Here is a 13,059-nt window from a genome sequence, read left to right as displayed (position 1 = left end):
ACGACAGAGATCACTTACTGTAAGACTGAACCTCCATAAGGAGAAGAAAAGCAATAAAGATGATCAACTCCATTACAGCAAGAGTTAGAAAAGAGACGAGACTCACGCAATAGGTGAATTAGGAAGTTACACATTAAACCACAGGAAACCATCTAATACTTGCGCAGTCAGTTCTACGAAGATGAATGTACGTCATGAGACCACATGTACAGCTGTATTCAATGTAACAGAGGGCTGATCTGGGCAACATGCATAGGCGTAATTTGTAGGTGGGACAGGTAGGACGTGTTCCCACCATTTTTTGCCAGGGTCAGTATTGTCCCCACCACTTTTTGAAACATTTCGCGGCACAGATGTAAAGTGAAAGTGACTTGACGTGTACCACTGCTCCCAATGTAGTAAAAAGAAACATCTCCAGTTGATTAGCAAACCTGTATGAATTTCTATCTTCTGCTGAACACAAATAAAGATATTTTGACGAATGTCAGTAACTAAACTGTTGATGGACCCCATGGACTTCCATAGTATTTTTTCCCCCATACTATGGAAGTCAATAAGGCCCATCAACTGTTTGGTCACCAACATTCTTCAAAATATCTTCTGTTGTGTTCAGCAGAAGAAAGAAATTCATAAAGGTTTGGAACATCTTGCGGGTGAGTAAATGATAACAGAATTTTCATTTTTGGGTGAACTAACTTTTTAACGCTGTTGCGAAGACTCTCCATTTTTTTCGTTGAAATCACAAAACAAAATGCACACAAACCCTGCTCTTGATATACAATCACTGATGCACATCTTTGGTTTTAATGAGAAAAAATAAATAAAATAAACAGGCTTATTATAACCCAGAACCTCTGGCACGCTTAAAATATATTTTATCACCAGTCCATTAGGACACACAAATCATTAATGCGGATCTACGTATTCATTCACTAATGTAAATACTCTCGAAACTAACAACATATTGTATTATAGTAAATGTAAAGATGAAACTATCACATTAAACATGAATTCTATGTCAAGGCAAGTCACCTTTATTTATATAGCACTTTTTACAATGCAGATTGTGTCAAAGCAGCTTTACAGTGATAACTGGTATATAATTTTGGCTGCACAGCAGCTCTTAAAGAAAATGGTGTCATTGTCCATCTTAAGTAAATTCAGTATTGATTCATTCGGTTGTAAGAATCAATAGTTATTAATTTAGTTAATTTATCTATATCAGCACTGGAGTGAACAGTGATAAATTAAACTCAATGTAATACTGAAATTGATTTCTGGACAGTAATGTTATTTTTTGTGCATTTATCAGTACATTTCTGATGTAACCAGCACCACCATAACAAAGTTATGCCACTGGCCACATGTAACGTTTTTTTGTACTCACAGACTCGGAAAGATGGAAGGAGGTTTTGTAAAAAGTAACATTTAAAGTTGACATGAAAGGGAAGTTGCGATAGCCTTTTCTTCTCTATATCCAAGTGAAACAACTTCTCAAAGAAGTAAGAATATAGGGCAGGACTTGATTTTGATCAGGAATTGGATGGTTGTGATTTGCTATTGGTCGATCTCATGTGAGTGACAGGTTGTCCCACCCTCACGCCAGTAAACACATCATCAGAGAAGAGATGTCGCTGTATGAGGGAGGGGAAGTTATTTTGATTAAAGATTACGAGGCACATTAATTTTTTTTTAAATTATGATATACACGGATAAATCATTTATCATGAATCATCCATGTTTTCTGTGAGAACATCATCAGAACCTGCACAGATACACACTTTATTATGTTTCTATATCATGGAGCTCAGTTTATGCATAATTAAACTTACTGTCAAAGTGGCAGAGACAGATGAATCCCATGAGTCCAGACAGAAATAAACCAACACCAGTGAAAACCAGCACTACTGAAAGCCAAGGTTTTCAAGGTTTGTTTCAGTTCTTACAGATATTCAGAATATCAGTTTCTGTGGCTGTTGTCAGAGTTTCACCAGTAGAGGTCGCCACTGAATCTGCAAAGAGAATTTAACATTAACAATGTCACAGAGTCCATTTAGTCTGGAAATACTTTAATTAGAAGGCTACTGGTATTAATATTACAGCATATCATATAATGCAGCATGAAAATATCAGAAACGCTTTACTATACGACTGTTCTACATATATGTTGAGATGTAAGGTAGTATATATGGTCATATGGTGTAGTATATGGTGTTATACTTTAAATGTGACATGTTTTTCTGGCAGTTGTCACCAGTAGAGGTCGCTGTTGAAACATTGAGAAAAAAATATTACTTTTCTCATCAGTTATTTCAACATATGATTTTTGAAGAACTTACTCTGGACTGTTACTGTCACTGGATCAGAGTGAGGAGATGTTTTTTGAACATGTGACTTCAAAGTGGTAGTTGAAGAACAGCAGTGAAATATCTCATCTAGAACCGTCACTGTGCCATCAGGAGAATGACATGATGGTTTATCAATCCTGTGCTCAGTAAGCCAATATTTTAGCTGATTCGAGCTGGAATTACAAGTAGGAATTCAAAAACAAAATGAATATGTCATATTATAACTTCACATGTAATATTCGTGCTATAATATTTTACACAATTAAACTTTTTTTTCACTACATATGTGGACATGCAGTGTTGAAGAATCCATTAAACAAGAGAAATGACTTACTGTAAGACTGAACCTCCATAAGAAGCTGAAAAGCGATGAAGATGAACAACTCCATTACAGCGAGTGAGAAAAGAGACAGAATGAGTTTCACACAATGAGAAGATCAGAACATTAGACCACAGGAAGTCATTTTATATATTGTACATAGTACATTTATATAGATGAAAGTTTAGACCAAACGACCACACTTACAGCCATGTGCACTGTGACATAGTGCACATCAGGGCAAATGTAACAGTTTTTATTCCCACAGGTTAAATTCAAAATGGCATACTAGTATACTCATACTGTTTCAGCCATAAAGATACAGTAAGGAGTAAGAGTCAGAATTTTAATACTCAGTTTCTGTTTTTTAGAAATTGCTTGGTAGTGAAACCTCATTGATCCAAATGAGAATCTCATTGGTATTTTCAGGATTCCCACAGCTCATCTTCACTGAGCTGGACTCTCTAAAAACATCTTGAGATATGCATACAGTAGGGAATTCTGCAACAACTCAAAACAGATCAATCATTTTTCATTTAAAGCACATTCTGGTTGAGGCTTCAAATAAGACCTTTACATGTTTTGCAGGTTTAAGAATATGTACACATAATTCCCAAAAAAGACATGCAGTTTCTTATTCCACTGTTTTCAATCATTTTGTAGTTTTGTGTGTTTGAATGTTCTGCTAAAAAAGCTAAGATCACTTACTGTAAGACTGAACCTCCATAAGAAGCTGAAAAGCCATGAAGATGAACAACTCCATTACAGCGAGTGTGAAAAGAGACAAAATGAGACCCACAATAGGTGAATTAGGAAGCAGCACATCAGATAGGAAACCATTTTATGCACTGATCAGTTGTATGTAGATTAGTGTACACTCTAAAACCAACGTGTTGAAATAACCCACATTGGGTTGTTTAGCAACCCACATATGAACCAAAACAGACAAACCCAGCAGTGGTTTATTTAAACCTGGCATGTTCTTTGGTTCATTTACTGAAGCATAATGGGTTTATTTATACTATTTCACAGAATACTAGCTTATTTTTTTGCAATGTACACACGCTCTTGTACAAACTGTGAATTTAACTGTTTTGTGTACAGAACTTTTGAAACGGGAGACAATTCCTTCGATGCTTTGAAACGTTTTACCAGTGTTTTACCAGTTTACCAGTGACATTGATTAACAATTTAATCATAACTAACCCAGACAAGTTAGGTCTAAGCGTAACTTACGCGACGCACTACTGGGATTACGCTATGCCATGACATACTACGCTACACCCTAGCGTAGTAAAATTACACTTTAGACATAAGTAGAATCCGTTTGGCCAGGAGCTACTTATTTTACTTTATAACATGTTAAATATGGATATTATTCTTACACAAATGCATCGCTTTGCTTCAGAAGGCCTTTATTAACCCCCCAGAGCCATGTAGAGTACGTTTATGATGGATAGATGCACTTTTTGGAGTTTCAAACAGGTGGTTTCTGTGCATTGCCATTATAAAACTTGGGAGCATCAGGGTGATTATTAATTTAACTCCGATCAGGTTTGTCTGAAAAAAGAAAGTCATATACACCTAAGATGGCTTGAGGGTGAGTAAATTTTCATTTTAAAGTGAACTAATCCTTTAAGCACAGTGTTGAAAAGCCCTTAAATGCACCAGATTGGACTTGTCCTCCAACAGGGACACAGATCCACCCCTCATAGTCTCACAAAATCCTGTGGGAATCATTGTACATAAACACTACTGACCAATGGAAAGGACCTCCAAAACATGCTTCTTCAGCCAGCATCCATTATAAAACACTCAGCAGACATGAATTTTCTTTACAAATATATTGAAATTATGTTTGCGCAAAAACATTTTTTCATTCATCATTAATTTTTTTAGTTCAGCTTATTGAATCCCAAGCACTTCTTACAAGGAAGTATTGAGCTAGAGAAAATCTTCTGGGTGGTCACAGATGTCACAATGCATTCAACACCAAACACTAAATGATGAAAATAAAACCTATTTGTAAGCAAGTAAAGATATTTTATTTATAATGAATGTACATTATGAAACAAGACTTGAGACTCGTCAGTGCATCTTCACCAAACTGTAGACTTGATCTGCTGCATTTGAGTGAACTGGTTTGTCAGGGATCGTGCAGTACAGGTGGTAAACATCCTGGAGGGGAAAAAAATAAAGACAGACAAGATAAATGTGTTTGTATTCTGTTCATGATGGACGTCTCATTTGGTTATGTGGGTTTGGGTGTGACTGTTCACGTTACCTCATTTTCCTCTGTATTTCCCTGTTTCTGTTGAGTATTGACCAAATCTTCTGTAAAGCAGATGCGTCATAGCACTTTAAAGAACGTGTTTTGACCATGAATGAACAAGCTCTCTGTCATAAAACTGATTGTGCAACAGTTATGATGAATTTAGTATTTGTTCCACTTCCTCTGTATGAGCTCACTGTGATTGGGTGGGTCAAGCTTCTCAATGCTTTTATGTGAGCAAAACTGAGGAAGTTTTGAAACCACAACATGTTTTCCTAGTAAAGTGAAAATGACATGATGTGTTGTGAACACACACAAACACACACCCGGAGCAGTGGGCAGCCATTTGCTGCGGCACAGGGCAGTGATTGGGGGTTAGGTGCCTTGCTCAAGGGCACCTCAGCTGTGGGTAATGAGAGTGGAAGAGAGCGCTGTTCATTCACTCCCTCCATCTACATTTCCTGCCGGCACTGAGACTCAAACCCACAACCTTCAGGTTACAAGTCTGACTCTCTAACCATTAGACCACAACTGTAACTATTAGTAATTAGTTCAATAGTTCTTTACTAATAACCATTAGTAAAGAACAAGAAAGATTTGATTCATCATGATATAACCACTCTAATGAAAAAACTTACCTGAGGGTTGGTAAATTGAATTTTCAGACATAATGAAAGAGGAAGTCGCTGTGGGATCTGGTGTGTTGTCCTGATGGGAATCTGGGTGTTCGAGGCCTTTGGAAGAACAGCATGATGAAGAGGGTCAAACAGAGTCAATAGAAAACCATCCAAAACAACTGGACCAATGTGAAATGGCTTTTCCTAAAGATTGAAACTTGTCATTTTAAAAGCTTTACAGCCTCTCATCACTGCTTCTTTCATTGTACAGTGTAAACATTATGTAAATTAGCTCATTTTGGTGTGAACTGTTCCTTTAAGAGAAGATGTGGCTAATAATGCTGATCTGCTAAAGATTTGAAAGAGGAAATGGTACCAGTTTCTGAGAAGCTGTGGTCACTATATGGTGTTTTTAACTCAGCAGTTTTATTTAGCAGTCTTTTTTTGGTGGCATCTGTTACTAAACTTTCACGCTATCTGAGATTGATGTTCTCTTACCCACAGATATGGGCTGAGATGTGGCTGGTACAGAAGTGATCACAGAATATGTCTCTGCAGGTCCAGAACTCTAAAAACATTAAGAATAATTAAGGTCATGTCCATTTCAGCCATTCTTACTTGTTATGGTATTATAAATATATATTTATAACTTTGTGATTGAAAAGATTAATTACAAGGATACTCACCATACCAATTTCTTGAATGGGCACATCTGATCTTATTGATATCATTTTATTGCTAAGAATCAAATATTGATCTTTATGGCATCTTTTCATGCATGCATATATCAGATAAGGTGATAAACATTTGCACATACAGCTCATAGACTACAATCAGGGTTAATATAGTTAACTAAAACCATAAAAAACAAAAATAAAACTTACTGTTTTCTTCTTTTTTTACCTAGAAAACAATGAGCTACTGTATTATGTTCAGTTTTTACTCCTGTACAGCATTTGGTCATTTTGTTTTAATGATAAATTCACATGATCATTTCTATATTGAACAGCATGGAGTGAACAATTATAAACTTTACTTACTTGCAAACCGACACAGACAGATGAATCCAGTCAAAATGACACCAACACCAGTGGAAACCAGAACTATAAACCATGTTTCTGTGTCAAAACAAAACCAACACTTTAATACATGTTTATGTGCATTATGATGATTAATATGAGTGCTTTAGATACATCAATCCACCTGACAATTGATGCGATTGTAGATTTGTTTTACTTTTGTTGTGTGCATGGAAGAAGTAAATGTTCTACAGAGATCTGAAAGAGAATGCAGTAGTCAAATCATTTCAAATATGGAGGAAAAGGATTTAGAATAAAACCTCTGTGTAGTGGTGTGAGTGGATGATCGTTAGGACCAGTTGTTGAAGTGTGAACACTAGAAACCGCTGAAACAGAAGAAAACCCAAATTAAATCATAAATGATGAATATAAACAGTGTTTCAGTGTTTGAAGTCACTGTAAGAAGAATGTTCATTATATGGCATTCTACTGATATTTATGAAAGTTACCAGTTCTGGTGGATGTCGGGGTTTCAGTGGTGGAACTGACAGCCGTTGTTGCTGAAATTGAAATGGTAAAATAATGAGCTATATGAATTACAAGAGAAAACTTTTATTGTCAGGTACACTAAACTTTACTCACATATTTCTGTCTTTGTTTGTGAAGTTTTTTGAGTGGATGTTTCTGTTGAAACTGCAGAAAGAACATCTTAAGTTGTTTTTAAAATAAAATGCACACAGAATGCGCAAGTTGACTTGCGCCAAATGAGTAATCCTCTGACGCAATGTATGACACAGGATGTAGGAATATCGTAAGCTTCTCACGGTTCAAACAAAAATGGCTGGGCAACAAACTCAAGCTCCTCTTCTCTTATATCGAAATCCTCTAACATTTCTCATTTTAGACTTCTAATTCGTGACCAGTGTTTTGTTTCTCTCTCTCCTTTTCGCCTCCACATTCGTCATTGCGTTCGGGTCAAAGGTTGCTCTTCCTCCCAAATTGATGTGTGCAATAGAGTACCTCAGGGATGACGTGTTTTTGTAGGCAAAACCTGGAAGCGAGTTAGCATTTTAGGACTTCCGGTTCCATCGCCCCGAAGTCATTGGGTTTTTTGAATGGGTTTTTGCACCTGAAATAAGGTCTTTAAATGAAATAAGGTTTTTTAAATAAATTTGCTTTCTAAATGAGGAAGCTTGGTGGTGGTGACGTTGATCCGCGACCATGGTGTGCTGTAGTCCGTTTATAGCCTACTGTTAGCTTATATCTGACGACTTTATTTAGGCTTCAAAATGTATAAATGTTGTGTTAACTTATAAAGATTATCTTGATAGACAAAACGTGTAAGTGTCATAACCCTTTGTTAAACACAGAGCTTATTTTTTATGATTTTCCAAAAGTCTAGGGGAAAAATGCATTGGCTTTCGATCAAGGGAAACCGTGCGCCGCTAACTTCCGGGTTGGCCTACAAAAACATGTCATCCCTGAGGTACTCTATATGCGTACGGTCGTCCACCGGAAGCTCATTATTCGAATTTATAAAGTTTTATATATGGATATTTTTCTTACAAAAACACATCCCTTCGCTTTAAGGCCTTTATTAACCCCCTGGAGCCGTATGGATTACTTTTTTTATGGATGGATGCATTTTTTCTGTCTTCAGAATGTGGGTTACCATTCACAACCATTATAAACCTTGGAGGACTAAGGATATTTTTAAATATATCTCGGATTGTGTTCATCTGAAAGAAAATTGTCATATAAACCTAGGATGGCTTGAGGGTGAGTAAATCATGGGATAATTTACATTTTTGGATGAACTATCTCTTTTACATTGTACTGAACTAAACACTGTTAAAACCATGATAACAGATAATTGGAAAGTGGATTATCTTTTTGTATTATGCATGTATATGTAAAAATAGACTAAAATAGGCAACATATTAGGTGAAACACGCAATGTTCACCCAGTATGACTGGCATCTAGAGTAAATACATACCATGTCCTGACATACTTCTGATATCTGGCAGAGTAGAGGTTACAATGGAAACTGCAGAAAAAACATAGTTATAGTAAATAGAATGTTTGAAAAAATATATACACACAATTCATAAACTATTAGTAACCATGTCGAAAAAAGCAGCACAATCATGAGCCTCGTCTTTTTGAATTCTCTGTGTACTTCCTGCTTACCTTCAAAGACTAAAACTATGAGTTACAGATGAAAAGATACTTTGAAAATGGATCCCAGCCATATTTTTGAATCCAGCATATTAATTTTACACAGGGACTGTTAGAGCTGAGGAAGAGTGAATGAACTTGCACATGGTTTCCTTTGCCTTGCTTGTTATCAGGTTTAACATGAAATGAATGTCTAAAACAAAAAATAAAATAATAATAATAATAATAATAATAATAATAACACAGTGCAAGGGGAATCACTTTTCAGAAGGGAATTGTTTCTCAAATTTAATCTACATTAACCAGAAAAGATGTTATCAGTAACTTACTACTTGTAGTGGCTGTTGTAATAGTACGTGCTGTGGTGGTTGTTGTTGAACCTGCAGAGACAATTTACCAGCATTATATAGAGTCATTTTACATAATTTGCAAATTTTAAGTGCATCACACATATTGGTTCATATTATTATATTAATAAAAAACTTACTTTGGACTGTCACTGGCACTGGATCAGAGTGAGGAGATGATTTTTGACCTTGTGACAAATTCAGTGTAGAAACAGGTTATTCTCACAGATGAACTCTGACCTTCTGACCAAATACTGATCTGAGATCCAGTGAGTGAGAGCTGACATGCTCTTCCATTTATGTAAAAGACACACTTTTCCATCTTGTTCTCTATTTTTTTGGCAATGTGTAAAAATCTTAATTAATCAAGTCATAATTAATAAGTATATATCTGAAAGAATTGAAATACTTCTGACTTCAACATTTATTAAACATTAACATGTTAATTTTTGTAAAGTCACAGAGTTCAAAAGGTGCTGCAGAACAGAATGACTCAATCAGCCTCCATAGATGCGTCTGACACTGTCTGTCTCTCTGATGTCTCAACTATATGATCAACACAACACAACTTCCTTCCTGTCTAAATGTATCAGACTGTTCATTTGTCAAAGTCATGCTGTGGTTAAACGTTTGTCTGAAAAGGACCTACAAGTTATTCAGTGTAAGAAGATTTCACAGATCACTGCACTGATTCAGTAACAGCATCACACAACTGTTGTTTCTGACTTCATGGATGATACTGACCTACAGTGAGTCCCACTGTTACCACAGGATTATGATTAACCATATTCAACTATTTATTATTACTATTACTATTTATATTTAGTATATTTGACCTTTCAGTGTTGTATTATAGCTTATTGAATGGGTCTTAATAAATAGTATCCATCCAGAAGTGCCCTATATATGTAATACACAGATACAGTCGTATCATTCAGTCTTTCTCATATATATATATATATATATATATTTATTTTTTTTCTCTCCATATACTGACTTTTCTTGTATCTTGATCAAACTTTCATAATATTCTAATGGCCTACATAAATCATAGCAGCGTAAGAATTCTACAGGTGTCTCTGATTAAAACTGTAAAATAATAATAATAATAATTACAGTAAAAATTCCTCACCTCTGATGGTGTATGTTTCACTGCACGGTGATCTGATCTCAGGTTCAGTGTTGAGTGAATAATCACAGCTCAGCTGTCTGTTCTCTGATCGTGTGAAGAGTTCACCAGGAGTTACATAAAACATACAAAGACGTTCTCCAGACTGTCTCTTCTGAGAGTGCAGAAGATCATCCTCAGTGTAGAGACTACAGGTGAAATCAGCTCTGACTGGAAGTGGTATTTCACATGATATGATGGGCTGGACATCATCACTATTATAACTGATGAAGGGTTTCTGAAGTGAACCTGTTTAAGTCATATAATCCACAATTAATAATAATAATAATAATAATAATAATAATAATAAAATAAAAAACATTGCAATAACGTTTTCCAGACCAGAATAACAGCAGTGAACAGCTCATTAGAAAAACGTACCTGTGTGTCAACATTTTTTCAAAACCCAAAATACGTTGCGTCGTGCACGTTTCGCGACAGTTCTGAATTTAAATGTCCAGTGAGTGGCGCTAAAAGCTTAAAGCCCCGGGTATACTTCGGCCGTTCGCGTTCGTGCACCGTCCGCATGACGTAATTTTCGTCATGCGGAGGGCTCGCGGCCGGCCGCACACCCCGTCCGCGTGCAGCCCAAATTTCGAGTCCGCGCGGACGGTGCGCGTGCAACAGCACATGCGCAAGCAGGACAGAAGAGTCCACTAAGTGGCAATACGCACAGTACTGAGCACAATGTGCAGTCGTCAAAGATGAGTGTGTAAAGAGCGATTCAAAAACAAGACGAGTAAATTCAGAAGCATGCCTTCTCCATCGTTTTTGATACCTGTTCTCTTGGTGTATCTTCTCTGAACTATGTTGCAATGGTGGATGCACTATTTTTCTTCTCCGATCCTTCCCAGCGAATGTCCCGTTGATGACACGATGTCTGGTAAAAAGAGTATAGAAAAAATTGTACTGCGCATGTGTCGAACTCGTTCATCCGCGCGCCTCCGTGGTTTAGTATACTTTGATGCGCGGACGCGACTGAGCGCAGAAAGTGAAGTATACCCGGGGCTTAATGCGTCATCACGTTTAATAAAGTACACCTACACTAAACCTACCCGATAGTGTTAACAAAAGCAAGTGTGAAATAAAAGTGCAATCGTAACAATGGTATTTTAACTTGTTTTTGAACTTTGAGGAGTTTTACCGTGACTGGTCTTTCACGGGATTTGTACCCGAGCTCTTCGCATCGCAAGTACAATTCTGTACTGAGAAAGCTTGTTATTTAAGTAAAACGGAACATCTGGAGCTGGGTAAGTGTTGCAAACTCCAAAATATATTCGTTTACAGATCATGCACTATGGTAAAAAGTGTTTTGAGGTCATAACATGATTGTGCGAGCCGCGTGAAAACAAGTCTATTAATCCATAATCTGGCCCTCATAAATAATTGTGTATGAAAACGATTAAAAGTGCTTGCCGTTTTACTGCCCCTAGTGTTCATTTCTGTCAGAAACTGCAGTGATATATGTACGTATTGGTACGTATTTTGCGTTTTGCAAAAGTGTTGACATAGGTATGTTTTTCCAGTGAGCCTGTGTGTGTTGAAAATAGCCTATGTGGCAGCAGGAGAATGAATTAATGTCGATGCAGGTGATTTTACAGCTGCCCTGAGAACTTCAGCACGTTTACATGCATCATTTTCCACGTTTTAGTTTAACCTTTAAACAAATTTAAACTATAACAGCACCCAACTACACAATGAATGGTAAAATGTAGGCCATGAGGGGTATTCATTTCATTTATGAAAAAAAAACCCTGTTTTATTTGTTTATTATTTTCGACAACTGCACTATGAAACCTTGTTTCTGTCACAGAATAAAAATAAAATGGTAATTGCAACTTTTTGTCTCGCAATTATGACTTAATAACTCACTATTGCAAGTTTATATCTCACAATTCTAAAAAAACCAAAAAAAAAAAAAAAAAACAAATAGTCAGAATTGTGAAATAAAAAGTTGCAATTACCTTTTTAATTTTTTATTCCATGTCAGAAACAAGCTTCAATACTGCACTTTCTCAATCAAGTAACACCCAGAATTATGTTCAAATGAACGTGCAGATATAAATACAGTGGATATTCCAAATAAGTTGTTTACATGATCAAGTCCAATTAATATAGGCATTCTTATTTCTAGTTGCACAAATATTGACTTAATCGGGTAATTGCAATCAGTTTAATGAATTTTCATGACAAAGTAAAACTAATAAGTCTTAAACAAAAGTTGTAGGTTCATGTGTTTGCTCAGTTCTACTAAAACATGTTTTGATCACACATGCTGAAAAATTTTAGACAATTAAACTTTTTTCACTAAAAATGTGAACATACTGTATTTTATCAACATTAAACAGCAGAGATCACTTACTGTGAGACTGAACCTCTATAAGAAGCTGAAAAGCAATGAAGATGAACAACTCCATTACAGCGAGTATGAGAAAAGAGAGAATGAAACTCAAACAATGGATGAATTAGGAAGTAACACATTAGACCACAGAAAACATTTAATAGCAGTCAGTTCTATGAAGACCTACATCATGTGACCACATGTACAGCAGATCTGGGCCACAGGCAACATTTTTTTTATAAGTTCACAGACTAGGAAAGACAAAAGGTAGTTTTGTAAAAGTACTCTCTAAAAAAATGCTGGGTCAAATATGGACAAACCCAACCATTGGATTAAAAAATTAATTTTAAAAATTTAACCCAATGGTTGGGTTTGTCCATTTTTTAAACAAACTTGGGTTGAAACAACCCAGCATTTTTTAGAGTGTAACATATAAATGTGTGTGTGGT

General features: G+C 36.1%; 2 protein-coding genes and 1 long non-coding RNA gene across 8 annotated transcripts in view; all 3 read right to left on the bottom strand.

The window, feature by feature from the left end:
* Window positions 1-427, bottom strand: part of LOC127522378 (uncharacterized) — a 42,879-nt gene extending 42,452 nt beyond the window's left edge. For 2 of the 4 annotated variants that reach the window (XR_007932574.1, XR_007932575.1), the window contains exon 1: window positions 19-427. Coding sequence is in view for 2 of the 4 variants with exons in the window: in XM_051912245.1 (XP_051768205.1) it covers window positions 19-73 (55 nt within the window). In the remaining 2 variants the exon portion in view is untranslated. The remainder of the gene's footprint in view (window positions 1-18) is intronic. The other 2 variants (XM_051912245.1, XM_051912246.1) reach the window with 2 other exon arrangements.
* Window positions 428-1,011: 584 nt separating this feature from the next.
* LOC127522385 (uncharacterized) lies at window positions 1,012-4,063 on the bottom strand. 3 transcript variants are annotated; one of them, XR_007932577.1, is made up of 5 exons: window positions 3,376-4,063; window positions 2,683-2,731; window positions 2,340-2,521; window positions 1,833-2,012; window positions 1,012-1,634 (listed from the first exon to the last, which is right to left on the bottom strand). It is a non-coding gene; the product is annotated as an uncharacterized LOC127522385 (long non-coding RNA). The 3 variants fall into 3 exon arrangements; XR_007932578.1 differs by having other exon boundaries at window positions 2,683-2,707; window positions 3,376-4,062; XR_007932576.1 differs by lacking the exon at window positions 3,376-4,063 and having other exon boundaries at window positions 2,683-3,369.
* A 626-nt stretch (window positions 4,064-4,689) lies between these two features.
* LOC127522381 (uncharacterized) lies at window positions 4,690-12,766 on the bottom strand. Its single transcript, XM_051912250.1, has 16 exons — window positions 12,632-12,766; window positions 10,234-10,518; window positions 9,242-9,289; window positions 9,084-9,134; window positions 8,897-8,947; window positions 8,573-8,623; window positions 7,218-7,268; window positions 7,085-7,135; window positions 6,896-6,961; window positions 6,597-6,674; window positions 6,441-6,459; window positions 6,243-6,294; window positions 6,055-6,124; window positions 5,578-5,673; window positions 4,952-5,001; window positions 4,690-4,845 (listed from the first exon to the last, which is right to left on the bottom strand). Exons 1-16 carry the CDS (start codon window positions 12,684-12,686, stop codon window positions 4,756-4,758), a joined length of 1,164 nt encoding a protein of 387 aa, XP_051768210.1. The 5' UTR covers window positions 12,687-12,766; the 3' UTR covers window positions 4,690-4,755.
* Window positions 12,767-13,059: the final 293 nt, after the last annotated feature.

Source organism: Ctenopharyngodon idella, chromosome 11 (genome assembly GCF_019924925.1).
Source record: "Ctenopharyngodon idella isolate HZGC_01 chromosome 11, HZGC01, whole genome shotgun sequence".
In the NCBI taxonomy this organism is placed as follows: domain Eukaryota; kingdom Metazoa; phylum Chordata; class Actinopteri; order Cypriniformes; family Xenocyprididae; genus Ctenopharyngodon; species Ctenopharyngodon idella.
The sequence above is the reverse complement of the archived record's forward strand: the minus strand, read 5'-3'. Positions and strand labels throughout refer to the sequence as shown.